This window comes from Epinephelus fuscoguttatus, linkage group LG6, assembly GCF_011397635.1.
Source record: "Epinephelus fuscoguttatus linkage group LG6, E.fuscoguttatus.final_Chr_v1".
Taxonomy (NCBI): Eukaryota; Metazoa; Chordata; class Actinopteri; order Perciformes; family Serranidae; genus Epinephelus; species Epinephelus fuscoguttatus.
In genome coordinates, this window is record NC_064757.1 from 10,173,421 (window position 1) to 10,192,135 (window position 18,715).

Below are 18,715 nucleotides of genomic sequence, written 5' to 3' on the forward strand. Positions count from 1 at the left end.
TAGTCATGAGAGATAAATGCACTGCTGCTCAATTCATTACACTGACGGACCTGTAGCATGTGGTGGCTAGTGTTAGCCAGAGTTGGGACCAAGTCATTATTTTGCAAGTGTCAAGTCAAGTCCCAAGTTCTAAACCTCAAGTTCTGAGTCCTTAAGAAGTCATAATGCGCACTTCATTAATTGTAGTGCCATTTTAACAACAGTGTAATAATATATTAAATTTACAAAAGTCATGAATCCTTTCAAAAATTTGTACTTATTCGTTAAAACAAGTTTGTTGGAAGCTGTTGCATCTCCATCTGTAATTTTCTTCAAGCACATTTTGCATACTGCAGTCTTTTGTTGAGGACTGCACAGTTTTTGTTTGCAATAAAACTATCTTCAGTATCAGTTTTTCAACTGACGCTCAGTAATGTCACATTAGTTCCTCATGGCAGTAGTTCCTCATAGCGCTCTCTTGCAACTTGATTGGATGCTATTTGATTGGTTCAAACAAAGTGGATCTGGGGAATTAAGTGTTGACTTGGCGACAATAAATCGCGTCTGTGTCAGTGGATTGAGGAAATGAACAGAAATGAATTGATTCCTGGCAACTTTTAGATAACATACTTTTTAAACTCTGGACTGGGGATAAGGCGCCAAGTATTTTCAAGTCAAAGTGTTTTTTGATTTTCTCAAGTCAAGTCTGAAGTCATCAAATTTGTGACTGAAGTCGGACTTGAGTCAAAGTCACGTGAGTCCACACCTCTGGTGCTGGCTTAAGCTTGCTGATAAATTTGACCATTGTAGTGCTTTTTATAGTCTGTGTTTATTTATCGGAAAACAGGCAATGTACCAACTATTCAGAGTTAAGATAAAGTTAGGTACTAACATGCATGCTGTTTGGGTGTGTCAAAATCACTCTCTATTTATTAATTATCTCATATTCCCCAGTTTCTTTTTTTCCTCTTGTCTTTGTAAATTCAGTGGAGTCCACAGACTGTATAAAATAATGGACTTAGCTACTGTGATATCACCCGCTGGTTTGTGGGCTCTGTTTTGAAGCCTCAAGTTCAGCTCTTCAGCCACCGCCATCTTAATTTTTTGGAGTCAGAAGTGACCATACAGACAAGAGGTTAGAGCTGTGGATGAGCGAGGCGTGGATCTGACTCAGAGACAGAAGTGGCGCCTCACAGACAGCATGTCACTCAAGCGGCCCCTAACCCTTAAATATGTGTAACTTTAAGCCTTAATAAAATGTAAATGGTGACTTAGATAAAAATTATCCCCCCTACAGTTGTCATAAACAGGAAAATTAGCTCTTGAGACCAAAACTGTTTTTTGTACCAGGCTGTAAACATGTTTATTTCTGCTGTAAGATTGGGCATTTTAACATGGGGGTCTACGGGGACTGAATCACTTTTGGAGCAATCATCAAATGGCCATTCAAAGAACTGCAGTTTTTGGCCCTTTTGTGTTGGCTTCATTTTTCAGTCTCAGAGGTTGCTGCTTGAAGTCATACAGCTTTGAGAGATTTTTTTGTTGTAGCTGAAACATTAGCAATACCTGCTGATGCATCTTTGTCTCAATTTGCACTGCCTAGAGCAAATTTCCATCTTTTGGCGTGCACGCAGCTCTCTGAATTGAGTTTATAGAAAAATCGGACCACCTCATAACTTCACTGTGTTCAGCCTACACAGGTGTTTTAGCACTTATTATTTTGTAATTGTCACTTGTGGCCACAGTGGCCACTGTTCAGAAAACGTGACATTGACTCTCTTTCAAAGTGTTTACAAAAAATCGGGTCAATAAACCGTTATAATAACAAGTAACAAACTGAATGTAAAAAAGGAGCTAATTGTAAATAGTCTGCTGAATGGTCTTCTGATGTAAAATGGATCTGTGAAATTAAATAAAAAAGCAGCACTGCCTTTAAAATGCAACAAAAAAGCCTTTGATTGAGCTATTTGTTCATTTGTCAATGTATGGACTTTGGCATTAGATGAGAAGAAGTATCAGAGGTAAAATGGACAGCCGCACAATATTTGATCCAATATCCACATATAAGCTTGTTCGTCTTTGACTAATCATAATCAATATGAGTCAACTTTAAAGTAATAAAGAGTGAAACAGTAAGTGAATAGAAGTGCATCGAGTTTGGGTCAAAGCAGCTTTTCTGCACTGATGTGGAGAACAGGCGAGGACATTCACCCTCTGGAGATGCAGAGGATGTAAAAGACTCAAGGAAGGTATTATCTAATGTCCAATTACACTCCCACCCCCCCCCTCCTCTCCTTACCTTCCTGCCTCCCACCTTCCTTCCCTCTCCTTAGTATGAAGAGGACACAAGTGATAAAACAGGAGCAGAGAGCCGCTGGTTTACATGGCCCTGGAGCCCATTATGTTCCCTACAATAGGCTGGAGGCCTGGACGTGCTGTGAATAGGTAATGGCCTGGAGATCCTGGGCCTGGCCTGCTGCTCAATGAGCCTGAGACAGCCGAGCAGGAGACAGGCATTAGAGATACCTCGTCAGCCCAGTGTGGAGCAGTCTGGTCATAGCCGGGGGGGAGGCAGGGGAGGATGGGAGAGTGGGAGTGAGTGAGAGGTGTAGGAGGGTGTCGTAAATGCCCCTTACATAAGGTAGGGCATGAATAATAACACAAAGGGAATATTCAGATGTAACTGTGAGACAGGGATCTGGTTTATTGGCACAGAAATATCAGCCTTTAGTGTACAATATACATAGAAATCAAAACTTGCTTGATTTTTGAAACTATATATAGTCTCGAAGCAGCTTTTGTATCACACAGCATGACTCTGCTGCTCACTTGTTCCGACCCCATCTTCCCAAGTTAGCCATCCACTCAAGCAATCTGTACCTAATAACCGCGAGGTTTAGCCCATGATGAAGATCTGTCTTCATTGAGCTGGAAAAGCTGTAGCGTCGCCGAGCATTTTTCCTAACGGCGCAGTCCCTCATCTATGAAAGTGCCATAGAGCCCCTCAGACAATTAGGCAGGGAAAAGCTTTATGACCGTTAGACTCACTCAGTGAGCGGCACTCTCACCGCCAGCACCGCCAGGAGCGCTGGCTCGTGCAGAAAGGTAATTACGGAGCCTCTCATAATGACACGGAGGAAGCTTGCGTCATAACACCCACAGCCTTTTATCATAGCGCTGTAATTAATTATCATCCTTTACTCTTTGATTCATTCCACTATTCATAACATATTCATACATTCAAGAGAAATTATCATTTCCTTCAGGAATTAATCAAAAGGAGGAAGAACTGGTCGTCTCTCGATGGATGATCAAAGACGGTGTTTGCCTACCTCGCTGCATGGCGGGCGAGCTCAGGGCAAGGCACTGTGGGCACTGAACACTCTGCTGTGCTACTCTATGACTCTGGACAAATCATCTGCAAGATGCTTTATACAAGTGCATTTAGGTTGAAACACAGCTGCAAATGTTTCTGATCAATGAGAGGTAAATGGATTTGACAATTTTAACAACCAGTCTGACTTGTGTTGCACATTATTCCCAATTTCTACTCTCATTCTGCAACTGTCTGTACTGTCTGACAAGGTTAATGATAAATAAAACTAAAAAAGGAACATAAAGTTGAATTTGAATTGTCTTCTGTCTTCCTTTCCTGAACATAAGAATTCAGGCTTATAGGTGAGGAGCAGCCATTTTGAGATCTCTTTACTCAGTTTCATAGATTTGAAAAGTTGCTGTATAGTCAAAATACCTCCCTTGCTCTCATAGAAAACAACAACATACATAAAAACATTGTCTTCCCCCACATCATCACTTCCCAACCTCAGGGGAAGACATGGCACAGTTAGACTCATAAACAGGTGTCCACTGGCCCCCAGTTCGCAGCACTTTAATAGCTGTTTGATGTTTTTGATGTCTAGTCAGCTCGATCGTACCTTGCTGCTTGATAATGAGGGCCAATAATGATTCCTGAGCTTGAGGGGTTAATGGTATGTAACCGGCAGAGCTGCTAATTACACGTTACAAACTATTTATCAGAATCTCCATCTGCGCAAGCACCACAACTCTCATTGTGCACGCTAAATTACTCCACGGATTATCATTGTAAAGCAAGTTTCAGTAATTAGGGACCCATACTGCTGTTTTCTTTTTCGGAGAGCACCAAACGACATCAAGAGGAGAGGAGAAAAAATAGAATGACTGGTTAATTTGGGCCTGATATTCAGATTGGTACAGGCCGGATGTGAGGAGGAATCTGCCTCTCCCGAAGAAGAGAAAAAAAAAAAAGGCTACAAACATACAAGAAATCAGTCACTGTTCCTTCTTTTTTTTCCGCCTCACAAAGGTTTATCCTGAGGGGAGTTTAAAGTGAGAGGGAGGTGTAAATTGCATGGAGAAGCTCACATAGTCTTGGTGAGACTGCGTTCTGTACGTTCAGATGGCAGCAAGCGCTTGTGTGAAAGTTGTGTGAACAGCGCGGTCCGACGGGCCCGTCTCTCCAGCGATCGGTTATTTGAGAAATAACTGTCATATCCCTCAGCCCCAAAGGTGTGCCTGAGACCATGGAGACATGTACCATCTCCTCTTCTTCTCCTCCGCAAATTTTTATTAAAATTACCTTCATTATAAGACAGTGTTCATTATAAAACCAAAAACGCCGGTCTCCCAGGGCCCTGTGGATTAATAAGGACAGCGGTGTATTTTAAGCCGTAAACTCAGCTCCTCACTGTCCTTAATCTCCTTCCTACTTCACAAGGCCAAATTAACACCTCTCCTCAGCTCTGACGGGACCTCATTAGCAAACTTCCAGGGAAAGAAAGAGGAGAGCAGAACGAAAAAGAGGAGAAGAAGGAGGGAAGCGACCAATGACAGCCACCAGCTCTGGGATTAACCCTTTCTCCTCCTCCAGCTCCTCGGAAAAAACTAGGTCGGCAACGTGTTTCTAATCAGTCGCCTGGTTAGCGATAATTAGAAGGCGAGATTGGACGGGAGAAGAGAGAGAAAGTGGGTGGGGAACATTGAAATGAAAAAGAAAAGAAAGAGAACCTGTCATGTCGCAAACACTTCAAAGGAGCCGACTTCTCCTTTAGAAGTGGCATGATGAGGGTCCAAATACCATGAGGCACTCCTCTGGGCCTCCGAACTGGGAGGGGGGGGTGGAAGCGAGGACCCAGTTTTTTCTCACATGTATGCATCCTCTCACACACACACACACACACACACACACACACACACGCCAGGACTATCGTTCACCACCTGTACAGTGCAGCTGCAGGGGAGCTTTAGTCTATCCCAAACCACACAGCCAAACAAGCACATGCAACTCCACCTTCTCCTCACATTCTCCCCCTGCAGCAGCAGGTCGAGGTCCCACAGCTTACACTGAGGTCGTGCAGACTACCGCTGGGTAAAGTTCACGAGCCTCCGCAAGCTGTTTGACATTACCAATAAGGTCAAAGTGTATCAGAAAACACCAGAGGATTATATTATTATGGTGTGCCGAGTTGCTCGCTGCACCTCGACATCAAAAAATAGCCGAGGCTTTTTCCACCGCAAGCTGGCTTACTTATCAATGTGCAGAACATAAGCTTGTGGAAGTTACACAAGAGAGACCAAGAGGTACCCAGAGAGGCCCGCAGCTAACAAGGAAAAAAAATCATCGCTCATTATCAGCCATCTATTTTATCTACTATGAAACATCTCGAGACTCCCAGTTGTCAGACATCAATGGTGCTTAAATTAATCCTGTGGGTTCCTGTTTGCACAATAAAGATATGGAAGGGTGCTTCTGATATTTGTGCGACTTTACAGTTGGAGTAATTGAATTAGCGCACAAATCAACCACAGAGTATTGCCGAGTGTAGTAGTGAAGAATGTGATAGCTCCTGCCAGGGAACACGGCTGCTTGGGCATAGTCAATTATAAAGCATTAAAAAGAATCTGCCAATAATCACTTCCAAGAGAACTGAGCAATCCATGCTGAGTGTTCTCATGTTTACCGATGATGGGGCTTTCAGGTTAGCGCTGAGCGGGAGTTTAGAGGGGAGAGCGAGACTGAAAACATATTTGTGGTATCATTTCCATAAGCCTTTGCTTTGCGGACCATAACGCAGCTCACAAATGTGATTTATGACCTTGGTTTAATGGCTGGAGCAGAGTCTTGGTAGGTATCAGATGACTTTTTCAATATGGCGACGTCAGAGGGGGCACGGTGAATGCACCATCACAACAGGAAATGAGGGCTTGTCTCAGCCAAGAAAATATGAGAAGCCAGATATCTGATCATCTAATGGCAGATAGATCCTACTTCACTTTGACAGAAAAGGCATCAGTCAATAAGCAGCAGATGAGCAGCACGAAAAGTATGCCGTGGATTCCTCACCCTATCTATCAAATCATTCATTCCAGGGGCACACTGATCTGCACTGGTCAATGTACATAGAATATCCAGCAGGAGTGTCTCTGGTGTCAGTAAATGAGAATGCGCAGCAGAAAAGGCTTAGGAAATCATCAATAAAAATGATACTTAGCGGTTTCCAGATTTTCTATGTTTTATTCTGCAGAATCTGTAAATGTTTCATGTATCTGTAAAATGCAAAGACATGGACTCACCTGGGCCTGGAAACTCTTGAGAACAGGTGCCACCATCTCCCGGACTTCCTATGTACAAACCAGAAAAATAAACTCAGTCTCAGCATTTTCTATTTTTCAGACGCTCCACCTGTTTAGGAATCAGATTGGCCCCAGTGAGGCACAAACAGCTCCATAAGAAACAGGAGTGGGAAGCTTTAATGTTAATGGATTCTCTCCATAGCTCCTTTTACACTGTGTGTGTGTGAGTGAGGTATGTTGCTATGGGGTGTGGGTATTAGTGGTTAAACCTAAAGGGTTTGAGTGGGCATGTTTAAAAAGTGGGGCTTTCCAGTAGCTTGCGTTAGAGCTCAGAGATCCAGACTTGTGCGAGCTCCCACAGCCTCAGGTAAGGGGATTGTGCTGCCAGTGGTGACAGCCTGATCCTGTCTTAAACGCCTGTATTATACTGACAAGATTACAGCACCACACTACATACTCAGACTGAGATAGGCAGGCAGCATAGCCACAGCAAATAGCCCGAGGGCTCATTTATAAAATATAAAAAATATTCTCTTTGACTGTAGCTTAGATGTCAATGGATGATCATTTCAAAGAAGATGATAAAAAAGGACAAAATCATATCTGTATCATTCATAGATTTAGCTTTTCATGTATTCAGCTCAATCCACCTTAATTGCCATTTTGCCTTACAAAAGTAAGGTGGAATGAGGTCTTGGCTCATTCGAAATGTAAAGCACTAGAAAATAAAGAAAAAGCACAGTGATGCACAGACGGCAAACATAAAATACTCTTCCTAATGTGGTCTTAAAACTGTAGCGTACATCAAATAATAAACAATGTCACACACAATTTTGCATACTATAGTGTAGTCATATAGTATTATTTCTGCTACAGTATTAACTATAAAAAGCTGGCATATTAATTGATCAATTGCAGCTGCCAGGTACATAAAAGCGCTAACTTGGATGACAGATGCAATGATGTTGCCAGCAAAAGAACTTCTCACTTAAGTTGAGTATAAACTTTGGTGATGAGTCCAGCTCAGGGAGGTGGAGTACAGACGGATAATGCTCTAAGCAGCACCACTTTGCATATCTGCATGTCTACTTAGTCGCTCTTCTTGTGTAAGCATAAAAAGGCTATGTTCTTGGAATATTTGAATATTGTGCACTGCTGACCAGGTGGAGGGGTGTATAAAGGGGGTAGTGGAGAACATTTAAGGGTAGGTTTACATTTTTTAAAAGTCTGTCTTAAAGGAATAATTCACTCCCCAAATAGTGTGTATTGTATATCAGTAACTCACACCGTGTTGCGTCGAATTCATGAAGAGAACTTTTTCTCACATGCCAGTGAACAAAGAATACAAAAATAGCAAAAATTCTTGTTGAATGGAAGTCATAGGGGACCGCATTTAACAACAGCAAAACTATATCAAAACATCCATTTTCCCACACAACTCGTACTGTATAATCAAAGTCTCATTTATCCAGTCATATGCTCAGTACTTCCCAAACGCATGCATTTGCACGAAACCCTTGCAATTTAAAACACCTCTGCATATGAAGCTCGGGCCCACTACTCATCTGTGAATGAGACTGTTTCAGTGGAAGTGTTTGAAATATTACAGTTTAGCAAAAATGCATGTGTTTGGGAAGTACTGAGCATACAACTAGATAACTTGGATTATACTGCACGAGTTGCATGAGAGTTTGTAAATAGATGTTTTGATATTGTTTTTGTTCTTAATTACAATCCCCTAGGACTTTGATTCGTCAATAATTTTCTCAGTTTTTGGATTCTTCATTCACAAAGTTTTCTTCCTGATTACGACATACCACAAATGGTCACTTGGGGTGTGAAGTAATCCTTTAAGATAGTAATCATGCGCAAATATGTACACAGAAAGAGTCACAGGGTGCTGTAGATGTCACTCCTGTTTACACTGACCACAAAGAGCTCCCTTATTTTAAGGTCTATTGTGTAGGATTTAGTGACATCTAGCAGTGAGGTTGTAGATTGCAACCAACTGAAACTTCGTCTTTGTCAAGCGTGTAGAAAACTATGGTTCAGACGCAAAAACACAAATGGCCCTATATAGAGCCAGTGTTCAGTTTGTCTGTACTGATCAAGCACAGAAACAACATGGCAGACTCAGTGGAAGAGGAGCTGCTCTTCTGAGGTAACAAAACCACAACAGTTCTTAGTTTCAGATTATTATAAACTTAAAGAAACATAGTTATGAATACTATATACCATTTCTGCCAATATGCCCCCTAAATCTGACACACTGGACCTTTAAATGGCTGGCAACAAAATCCACAGACCTCATTCTGTACTAATATGCACTCTAAAGTTCAGCTGAAGATAATATTTAGCATTAGACACATTTTCTAAGCTGTAGCAGAGGAGAAGTAACACATTTTGTACCAAAAAGACTAATTTTGGAAGACTTAATTTGGCCCACTCAGACAGCTGAAGCCTCATATTAGCTTGGGCTGAACTTTCGAATGCATGTTTGCAAAGAACGAGGACTGTGGATTTTGTGCGTTATCCCTTTCATTGGAATCAGAAAGAGATTTCTTCACAGCCAGTATTGTCAAGGGAAACAATTACAGCGACCAAGTGCTTTTTCGATGGACTCTACGTATGGGCTCTTGAGCACTGTTTTAAGACAAATTTTTAAAAAAGCTAACCTGTCCTTTAAAATTTAAAAATGTACAGTTTTCATCTCTTAGAACTCATTTTCTACATTTGTCTTCACAGAAAAAAAATGCTATAGTCATGTTTGAGGGCTGGTGCAATGGGGGGGGGGGGGGTCCTCTTTATTAACATTCATCAGATTGTGTTTAGTCAGAGTCCTGCTCCTCACGGGTTTCCAGAGACACCTGTTCTTGTTGCGTCACAGAAATGTGGAGAAAGTCAACATCAGCTGCCAGTTCAGACAGCAAGATAACTTTTTCATAAACTGGCGCTTTAGCTTTGGAGTTGAAAATAAGCAGCAAAGTTGTGCTTACCTTTTGAATAAGAGCCCCCTGGCTTCACTTCACACCCAGCTAGAGGCTAACATTACTGCAAGGCCTCAGCATTTAAATATTAACTGAGCTATTGGAAAAGCGGGGGGGGGGGGGGGGGTAATCCTGACTTCTCAAGCGCTGGTGTTAATATATACTAATGCAGATTTTACAAAAGAAAGAAAGACAAAGGTGTATACAGGGGCTCGAGTAGTGGCACTGACACAGACAGTCAGTACCTGCTGAAGTAAAGATGAGGAAAACGACACATAGAGTTGAGAGAATGGGGGGTGGGGTGCCAGACTCACCTCTGGGACATTTCTCTTGAACTCCCTGCTCAGCTCTACCAGGTGCTTGTGGGAATGTTCGCTCTCCTCTTGTCGACCAGCCAGCTCAGATGCTACAGAGTTTAGCTCCCTCTACAAACACACAAAAGAGAGAGAGAAAACGGTGAGAGGAGGAGAGTGGAGAGAAAGACGGCACTTTAGGGAGCCTGCCAACGCTCATCCAGTAAAGCTTAGAGTGTACATAAATAAAAATACACTGCTGAATATTAACAATGTAATCCTTCATGATCTCACAGCAGTAATACTTACAGCTAGCCCTGGCCCATAAATAATTAAGCCAAAATAAATCCAATGCCTACAGTAGCAGAAGGCCTTTTAGATAATCAGTATTTGAAATAATCAATACGCTTGCAACGGCTATAGAGCGCCAGTGAGGGAGTGGGGCGAGAGGGAGGGAGTAGACAGAGAGTGAGAGTAAGCGAGAGAAAGGGGAGGGAGGAAGTGTGGGGGGTGAGTCACGTGTAGAGACCCAATAACCTGACATACACCCTTGCAAACAAATAGAGCTTCCTCCTGAAATGAAGGGCTGGTTTTTAAGCCCGGCCAAGACCTGATTCAAACATACAAACGCCTCGCTTGCTGTCGTAATTACCACAGGTCAGATCTATTTTCAGCCTCTTTTCAATCTCTCTCCCATCGCCTGCACCAATCTTTATATTGATCCCGCACAGATTTTCAATACATGACAGCAGCCTCCATAGCTTTAACTAAATTACCCTTTTGCTACAACAACAGCCCTAATCGCTATTCCATTAATGTCTCTGCACATCAGTTCTTTACATGTCTGTGTTATATACAAAATGAGAGCTCCACCCCGGCAACATGTCTGATCCACTATTCAAAGCTGTCTGTGTAGCAAGCCCTTCATCAGAACCTTGCATTCATGCTGGACTCAGCTGCACCACATGCCATCCGCAAATCCGATATTATTGATCAGTCATCCAATTCCCGGCTCTTTCAGCAAACAGGGAAAAAAAAAAGGAAAACAGATTCAAACTCCACTCTCCTGTGCTGAGCAGCACTGAAACGGACAACTGTACATTCACCTCCTCTTCATTTTGACTGTGATTCTCAGTAATTGATGAGGATCTTGTCTTGTAACTGCTGGGTTACAATAGAAAAGTGGAGTAGGGGGATTCAATTACCACTGCGAATTTATATATGACGCCGGGAAATTAAATTGACTGTGTTTTAATTAATCTGCAGTCTTACTTAAAGGCAATTTAATAAATCATCACACAAGTAGAAAAAAAGCGAGGAAATGGAAGGGTGAAACTTCAACAGTGGTAGCCTCGTGGGATGGTGGCAGCCTGACGGTCAGAGAAGTAGGCCGTTAATTGAAGGGCTGCTGGTTCAAGTCCCTGGATTGACAAGTCAGAAAGTGGTTAAAGTAGGACTGAGTGTAGTCTGAGGTGAGATGCATGCTACAAGCTGAGATGCTACACGATAACACCACAGCATGCCAGTGTAAAAGGCTATTCTCACCCCAAACTCGTCAAATATGGCAGCTTTGTAAGTGGCTTCAAACTATGATGCCCCCAGTACCACCAAAACTACTTAAGATTTAGGCCACAAGATGGTTTACCACCAAACTAATTTATGTTTAGACAACAAAAATATAAGGTTAGGTTTAAAAAAGCAATCATGGCTTCGGTTAAAATACCTACATTTATTACAGTAACTTAACAAGTATGTCACTTGACAACCATGTCATGTGACATACACCAATAACTTCATTATATGGTTGAAAAAACTCAAGTTGATTTTTGGTTATACACGGGACACACCGGTCTCCTCTGTGAAAGTCTGGTGTTTGACCCATCCACTACCAGTCCCTCCCGTACTAGCCTGGACTTCTCAGTCTTTCTACTGCGTTGTTGCCGCGGACTGAGATTACACTGGAGTAAGCCTGGTGCATCTCATACATATGTGGAAGGAGCCTTGTGCATCTGTCACAGAAGCCAAAGGGCTCTGACCAGGCTACAGTGTTTGACGCCCTGGGAATGACAATGGGTTGGACCAATACACATTTGGTGCAATAGTGAGTATTTGCGGCACCAGGACAGTGTACGTGCATTTAATTCAAAATAAACTACAGTGTCCACGTTGATTGCAACAATGGAACATGTCACCCAGGATAGTTTGGCATTTTGGGAATACGCTTATTTACTTTCTTGCCGAGAGGCGGATGACAAGTTTGATACCACTCTTATTTTGTATCCTAAATATAAATTTTCAGCCAGCAGGCATTTATCTTACTTTAGCTTAGCATGAAGACTAGAGGCACAGGGAAACTAGCTTTTCTCCAAAGTCAAAAAACCTGGCTACTTAACACCTCAAAGCTCTCTATTTAACACCTTATGTCTTTTTTAGACCAAACAAAACCTGTAAAACAGTTGTTCTTTTTACAATGAGTAACTATTTCACAGATGGGTGCAGTGACTTCCTAGAATGTCCACTGATTGTCTGGCAAACTCACTGTGACATCAAGATGTGAGAAATAAGCTGTATGAGGCTACATGGGCAACCCTTGTTAGTTTATTGCTGCTTATGTTCTTTTAATGGGATTTGTCCACTACTGTAATGACAGGTTTGGCAGCTCCATCCCTAGCTCCTCCTGTCCACATGTCAAAGTGACATTGATATCGTGGGACCCCTAAATTTCGTTTGATGATCAAGCCAGTGTCTTGCATGGCAGCTCCCTGCCATGGGTGTACGTATGTGCGTGTGTGAATGGATAAAAGAGCCAAGCCTAAGAGACTGCATGTCTCTTGTCATATTTGCTATTTGTAACAAAGACAGACAATACATTTTTAAACATCTGGTTACCACCATTGCTCCTCTCATTTAAAAATTACAAGTTCTACACTTTGAAAGTATCCAAAGGTTTAGGATAAATTTGGTTAGTGGGGAATGTGTCATCCCTGGTAACTCAAACAGTCACTGATAAAGGCCATGGCTGTACAGAGTAAGGCAACAGGACTTTATAAATTTCTGTTAGTCCTTACAGTCCATCTGGGATGAGCCTTCCTGGAGATTAGAGAGTGGGCTTTCAGAAGCCGGCCAACCTCCACTAGATTCAAATGGCCCCAGACCGGCTAATCTTGCCAAGAGAAAATTCCTCTAGAAGTGACTTTGAGTGGATTTTATAAGTACTTAAGATATAACAGTGTGATGATTCTAAGTCCGCCAGTGCTTCAGTGAGCTGGGTTCGCTTTTTATTGCAGCTCAGCTGATGAGAATGGTGAATACTCATGCTGTATGCAAACCAAACAGTGGAACCATAATGGCATGGTTATTTTGAAAGCACCCCCACAGTTTCTAGACCATTACGAGGGCGGGGAGCCTGGGCAACAGCCCATCAAATGAAACCTACTGTCTGTCTTTCTGGAAAGAAGTGAAGCAGAACAGACTGTTTGCTACTTTAGTTGTCTTGCTCAGATTGATGATGGGAGGAACTCCACAATGTAGTATTTCGCAATGCTATCTCGGGAGACAAAAGATACTAAAGAAGATTTTTCCTCTGCTTCCTAATCAGATGTGATCCATTTCAACCTACAACCAGGGCACCTTTGAGATCCCTGATTAAATTCACTTATCTCCCTCCATTATGTTGAGCTTCATCCTTCATGAAATCATTTGCATGAACATGCAGATGCTTCTGATGTCTTGAGCACTTAAAAAAGGGGGAAAGGCGAGTTCAACTCGCTGTGCAAAGAAGAGTTTCTCTGTAATCATTTGACAGGTTTTAAAAAGGACGATTGGGACCAAATTTTCAGTGTATGGCAGTCGGGTCAATACAGAGCTCCTGTCATTAAGCCTCTGCCAGTCAAACATCCAGCCATAATTGATGAGTTTCCCCTGGGGAGGGCGGAGCTGTCATTGGGGCTGGAGGCACAGGAAAGAGGGATTTTGAGCATGGAACCAGTCCTGGCATGCTCAAGTCAATCTACAAGAGGAAAGCAATTGGTGACTTCTGACTCAAAACCAAAGACCAAGAAACAAGAAGCTTATTGGCTTTAATAGGATAGACCTGCAGCCTATTGGCAGTCAGTAAATGGACTTGAAGCTCAATGAACTGCTGAACACCAGAAAAAGCAGTAAAACCATGACTCACATTTCCTTCAGCTTACAAATGTAGGCTCTTCTCCTCTGACGGTGACCAAAGCTGGACCCTATCAGCATTTGTAGTGGAGCCCTGATCTGGCAGGCAACGATTTATACTGCATTAAGAGGCCTCAGGTTTATGTAAGTGTGTTGCAGCAAAGACTGCAGGGAGTGGTCCCTTCAGACTCTGTTGGGTAAACCTAGCAAGAAAAATGGAGGCCAGCAGTGGCAACAAATCTGTAAAACAGGACAGAACACTAAACATCATCACATAAGCTGGTGTCAAGTGTTCTATGTTTCATTTAAATGATGGGAGGCTAGTTATACCTACTGTAGGCTAAGGCAGCAAACAGAGAGTAAAAACTCTAATAACCAAATCCAGCTAAGGCAACTGCTTTTGACAAAAATGGGAACAGAGAGACAATCAGTCCAAGTGCGAATGTTTTAGGTAAAATGCGGGGCTCACTAATGTATTGTGTTGGAGTAGATTTGACATTGATTCATTAAACCTAGCTCGTCTTGATTACATCTGTAGTGGTAAGCTATTTTCTGGCCTTTCACAAAGACAGCCCATGGTGGAAAATGTTGACAACTGGAAAAAAAAAAAACTACCAAGGTACTGCAATGAGGTAGAGTGAGTCAAAATCACTATTGTGTGCACTGGGCTTGGGCAGCACAAATTAAAGAGGAAAAAATAGGGAGGAGGAGGAGAGAGGGGAAAATGCAGATGGGGTATTATTTTTCTTTTTGTATCCCATCTAATTGCAATCATAGGCAGATGTCTGAAAGTGTGACAGCATCAGCAGAATTGCTGCTGAGAGCACAGAATCTTTGTCTAAAAATAATCAGACATTCTGTGTGCTGCTGTTTGTTATAATGGTAATCGATGCTGGAGGCTTTGAATTCCATCAATTTATAGATCCACTCTGTTCTGCCTGGTGACTGTACTGCCTCACAACCCCCACCGTATACGCACACCGACGCAAAAACACACAGATACACACACACACACACACACACACACACACACACACGCAAGGTCTCGCACAAAAGAGCAAGTGGGCACACATGCATGCACAGAGACACATGTGCACTGACATCTGCACACCGAGGCTGCAGCAAGGCAAAGCAGGGACCAATGTGTGATTAAGATAAGTGTAGTTTCCTTTCATACATTCCTTGTCGCCTCCCATTCTCTGTGAGGCACAAGATTGTCCATAGCTGCCTCAGATTAGCCCCGCATCTCAGACGCCACATTTGAGAGGGGGGACTGATCAATAAATCAAATCACCGCAATCAATGGCCCCAATCACTGTAGTCTAGTCTGGCCTCAACATTATTACTGGCAGCCCCCCCTCATTCAGGCCAGGGAGGGAGGGAGCAGTTTGGTGGGGGGATGGAGCGGTGCAGGGAATAGTGCACATTGGCGCCTGTCCATGTGAAAGATCCAAAATGAACTCTTATCTGGCCTCCTTGGGCTGAATATCAGTTAAGGGCAGCACAGGCAGACAGCTGTGTGTGTGTGTGTGTGTGTGTGTGTGTGTGTGTGTGTGTGTGTGTGTGTGTGTGTGTGTGTGTGTGCGTGTGTGTGTTTGTATGTATGTGTTGGACCATCCAGACAGAGGGAGCTGTGCGGGAGGAGCCTCTAACCTCTGTGACCCGGCGCTAGGAACGTGAGCTGAGCACGCGGCCTCTGACAGGGAAACACTGGGGGGCTGCTATCACCTGGCATCTCCCTCCATCTGTTTACCACCGACTGCTGCTCCTTCACTTTCACTCTCCATCAGCTTGAGCTAGAGCTGCTCCAGTTCACACCACCATCACACTGCTGTTAGACCACATCACACCTGGGTCAAATACTATTTGCATTTAATTCTGAGGGTTTGTTTTAACCTGCTGTGCATGCCAGATGGGCGGAGTTGACCCTATTAGACAAAGTCAGTTGCCAGGTATGTTGTCAATCACACATAAACAAAAATAACAGTCAAACACAGTTATGAGTTAGGACTGGACAATATATCAGAATTATATGAATATCAGGATATAAGACTTGAAATTGTCTTAGATTTTGGTTACTCCAAAAGTAATTCAAAGTATTTAGAATACATTACTTAGTTTTAGTGGTCTAATGGAATATGTTACTAGTTACATTCCATGACATGTATTGAGTAATCTCCAAACACTGACTGTAACTTACAAAGTAACATAACATTGAGCAGACGATAACTTGTAACCTTACGAGCTGGCTGATATGAAAGAGTTCTAATGATGTCACAAGCAAACTAACGTAATTTCAGCTAACGTTAACATAAATTATTGTGATATTTGATTTTATCTCCATATCGCTAGCCCTATAATGACTAAATGCAGTGTAGCCAATGTACTGCTCTATGTATGGCACTGACCTGTTAAAAGGAACCTAAGACATTGGCTCCCAACCTCTTACTTTTGACGCTACAAGGCACAGTTCAACATTTTGAGAAATATGCTTATTCACTCTTTTCGCCAAGAGTTAGATTGACACCACTCTCATGCCTGCCTGTCTATACAAAGCTACAGTATATATTTAACAGATATGAGTGGTAGGCATATCAGTTTTCTTATTTAAGCTCTCAACAAGACAACAAGTGAGCGCATCTCGCAAAATGTCAAACTATTTCTTAAACATAAAGCAATGTCTACTGGTGACTCATTGCCAGTGGTTGAATAAATAAAACAATATTGAACAGCAAACGCTTTCCTGCTTTCCTATCCTGATAAATGTCTCATGACCTCTCAGATTATCTTGTGACCCCTTGTGGGGTCCCCAACCCCAGTTTGGGAAATCCTGCTCTACGGATTACTAGCATATTTGGCAACTGTCCACTCCGCAGCAGCAACACTGACTGACTGCACAGTGCAGAAATATGTAGGTAGTGTATAGATTGTGAGGACTTACCAACGAGGAAAATCACATTTAATTTTGACACCTCTCTAAACTCTGGACTGGTAAGTCTGATAAATCATCCAAAATAATTAATCCCCAGTCAGTCAGGCTGTCTTCAAACAGCATGCTAAATCTCACAAAAGGAAGGAGAAGCGTGTGAGCGTTACAACCATCAGCAAAAGGTGTGACTGGTGTTGTCAGCCATTATTCGTCATACCCTGCTTCATTTAGAGAGTTTTTGGTGCCTGATGCACCAGAGCACAGCCTACTTGTCAACACTTCTCTCTCTTTAATTCCAACATGCACACTTGGACACACATGCATACACACGTTTTCTTAGTTCTCATTGATATAATGGTAACACATCTTAGTATGATCAGGGAGGCTCTAATTCCATTTATTGTCAGGTCTTGTTCAAAATTATAAAGAGGTATCATGAAAACATCTTATTACAGCCCTTTCAAACAACCCTGTATCCACTCTGAGTCCAATGAATAACTTTAAATGTCCTCCAATTAGAAACTTCAAATTACAATCTATGACTGAATGATCCAAACGAAGGCCAATTACAACACCTTATTTATCATCATTAAGGCCGACCATTGTTCTGCTCCTTTCAAACTCTGTGGTTACAATCAGGGTGTCTATTGTCATTGTGTGGTACATGCAGGGTGACTAATTACACAGTCCTATGATTCATTAGCAGACTAGTGGGTTGAAACCTGAGAGAAGACATGATAACCCCGGTCGGCCAAATGATGGGCTCAATTTTAGATTGGGGAAATGGAAGAGCAACAGGGAGGCTTCACAATAGCCAAGAACAGCCGGTGCTCACAAAACCTTCCAAACTTGAGTTTTTTTGAGGAGGACGCATAAAAAAATTAGGAGAGCAGAGATGGTACAAACTTGAGGACTAAAATTGGGGACAAGGTTTGTTATCCTGTTTCTTTCAAAGTGGGAATGGGGAGTGCACTGCGGGGGACTTGTTTCTGTGAAGCTTCACCATCGAGGTCAGTTAGTGGGAGAAGGCTCCAAAGATGCAGCCATCACCATGATGGCCCACTTTCACCTGAAACGACGAGCTGGAGCGATGCAACACAGCTAACCTGCGATTGTTTATTCTCTCTTAAGAAATGTCAATCTGTTCGCTCTCAGGTGTGCTGCTCTTCCACTTGTTTTTGTTGTTTTCTCCCCCCTACTCTCTCCGTTTTCCCTTGTCGATTGCAGCAAGATCAAAGCGACGCCGCTGGAAGAATCTGAATATTTCAGGTGTGGAGAGAGGGCTGCGTTTCACACCACCTGTGTAGCGCTGAGAGACAGGTCCCTCCTCTCGCTCAGACTCAGTTAGCGGGGCCCCTGGGGCCTGGCGACATAAACCGGGGCCACCTGTCTGAGAGAGAGGGAGCGCTCCTTTACCCTCCTTCTCTCCATCGCACTTTCATTTTACAGCATTTGAACCAAAAATAAATGAATCTAAATAGAGCGGTGAGAGTGGGAATAAAACCAGTGCTGACAACAAGCAGCTGAGAGCTTTGAGCGCCGTCACAAAGGCTCGAAGATCTGGCAGACGAGTTCCGCTGCCGCAGAATGGGAGCAGCCACTTGAAAGGGCAGTTTATACATGAATCATTTTATAATTTGCCCTGTTCTGCAGCAGAAGGTAGCTCTCATATATTAAATGATGAGCCCGGTCAGGAGCATCACCAGGATTACTTTCTGCCATAACATAGCACGTAGTGCCGAGCAGGTCTG

The 18,715-nt window shown here is 42.8% G+C and overlaps 1 protein-coding gene across 4 annotated transcripts in view; it reads right to left on the minus strand.

Annotated features, from left to right (window-relative positions):
- cux2b (cut-like homeobox 2b) overlaps positions 1-18,715 on the minus strand; it is a 108,285-nt gene that overhangs the window by 49,818 nt on the left and 39,752 nt on the right. For all 4 annotated transcript variants that reach the window (XM_049578939.1, XM_049578937.1, XM_049578936.1 and 1 more), the window contains exons 2-3: positions 9,893-10,003; positions 6,592-6,639 (exon numbers count right to left, since the gene is read on the minus strand). In XM_049578939.1, coding sequence (XP_049434896.1) covers positions 6,592-6,627 — 36 coding nt within the window. In that variant the 5' untranslated portion in view covers positions 6,628-6,639; positions 9,893-10,003. The remainder of the gene's footprint in view (positions 1-6,591; positions 6,640-9,892; positions 10,004-18,715) is intronic.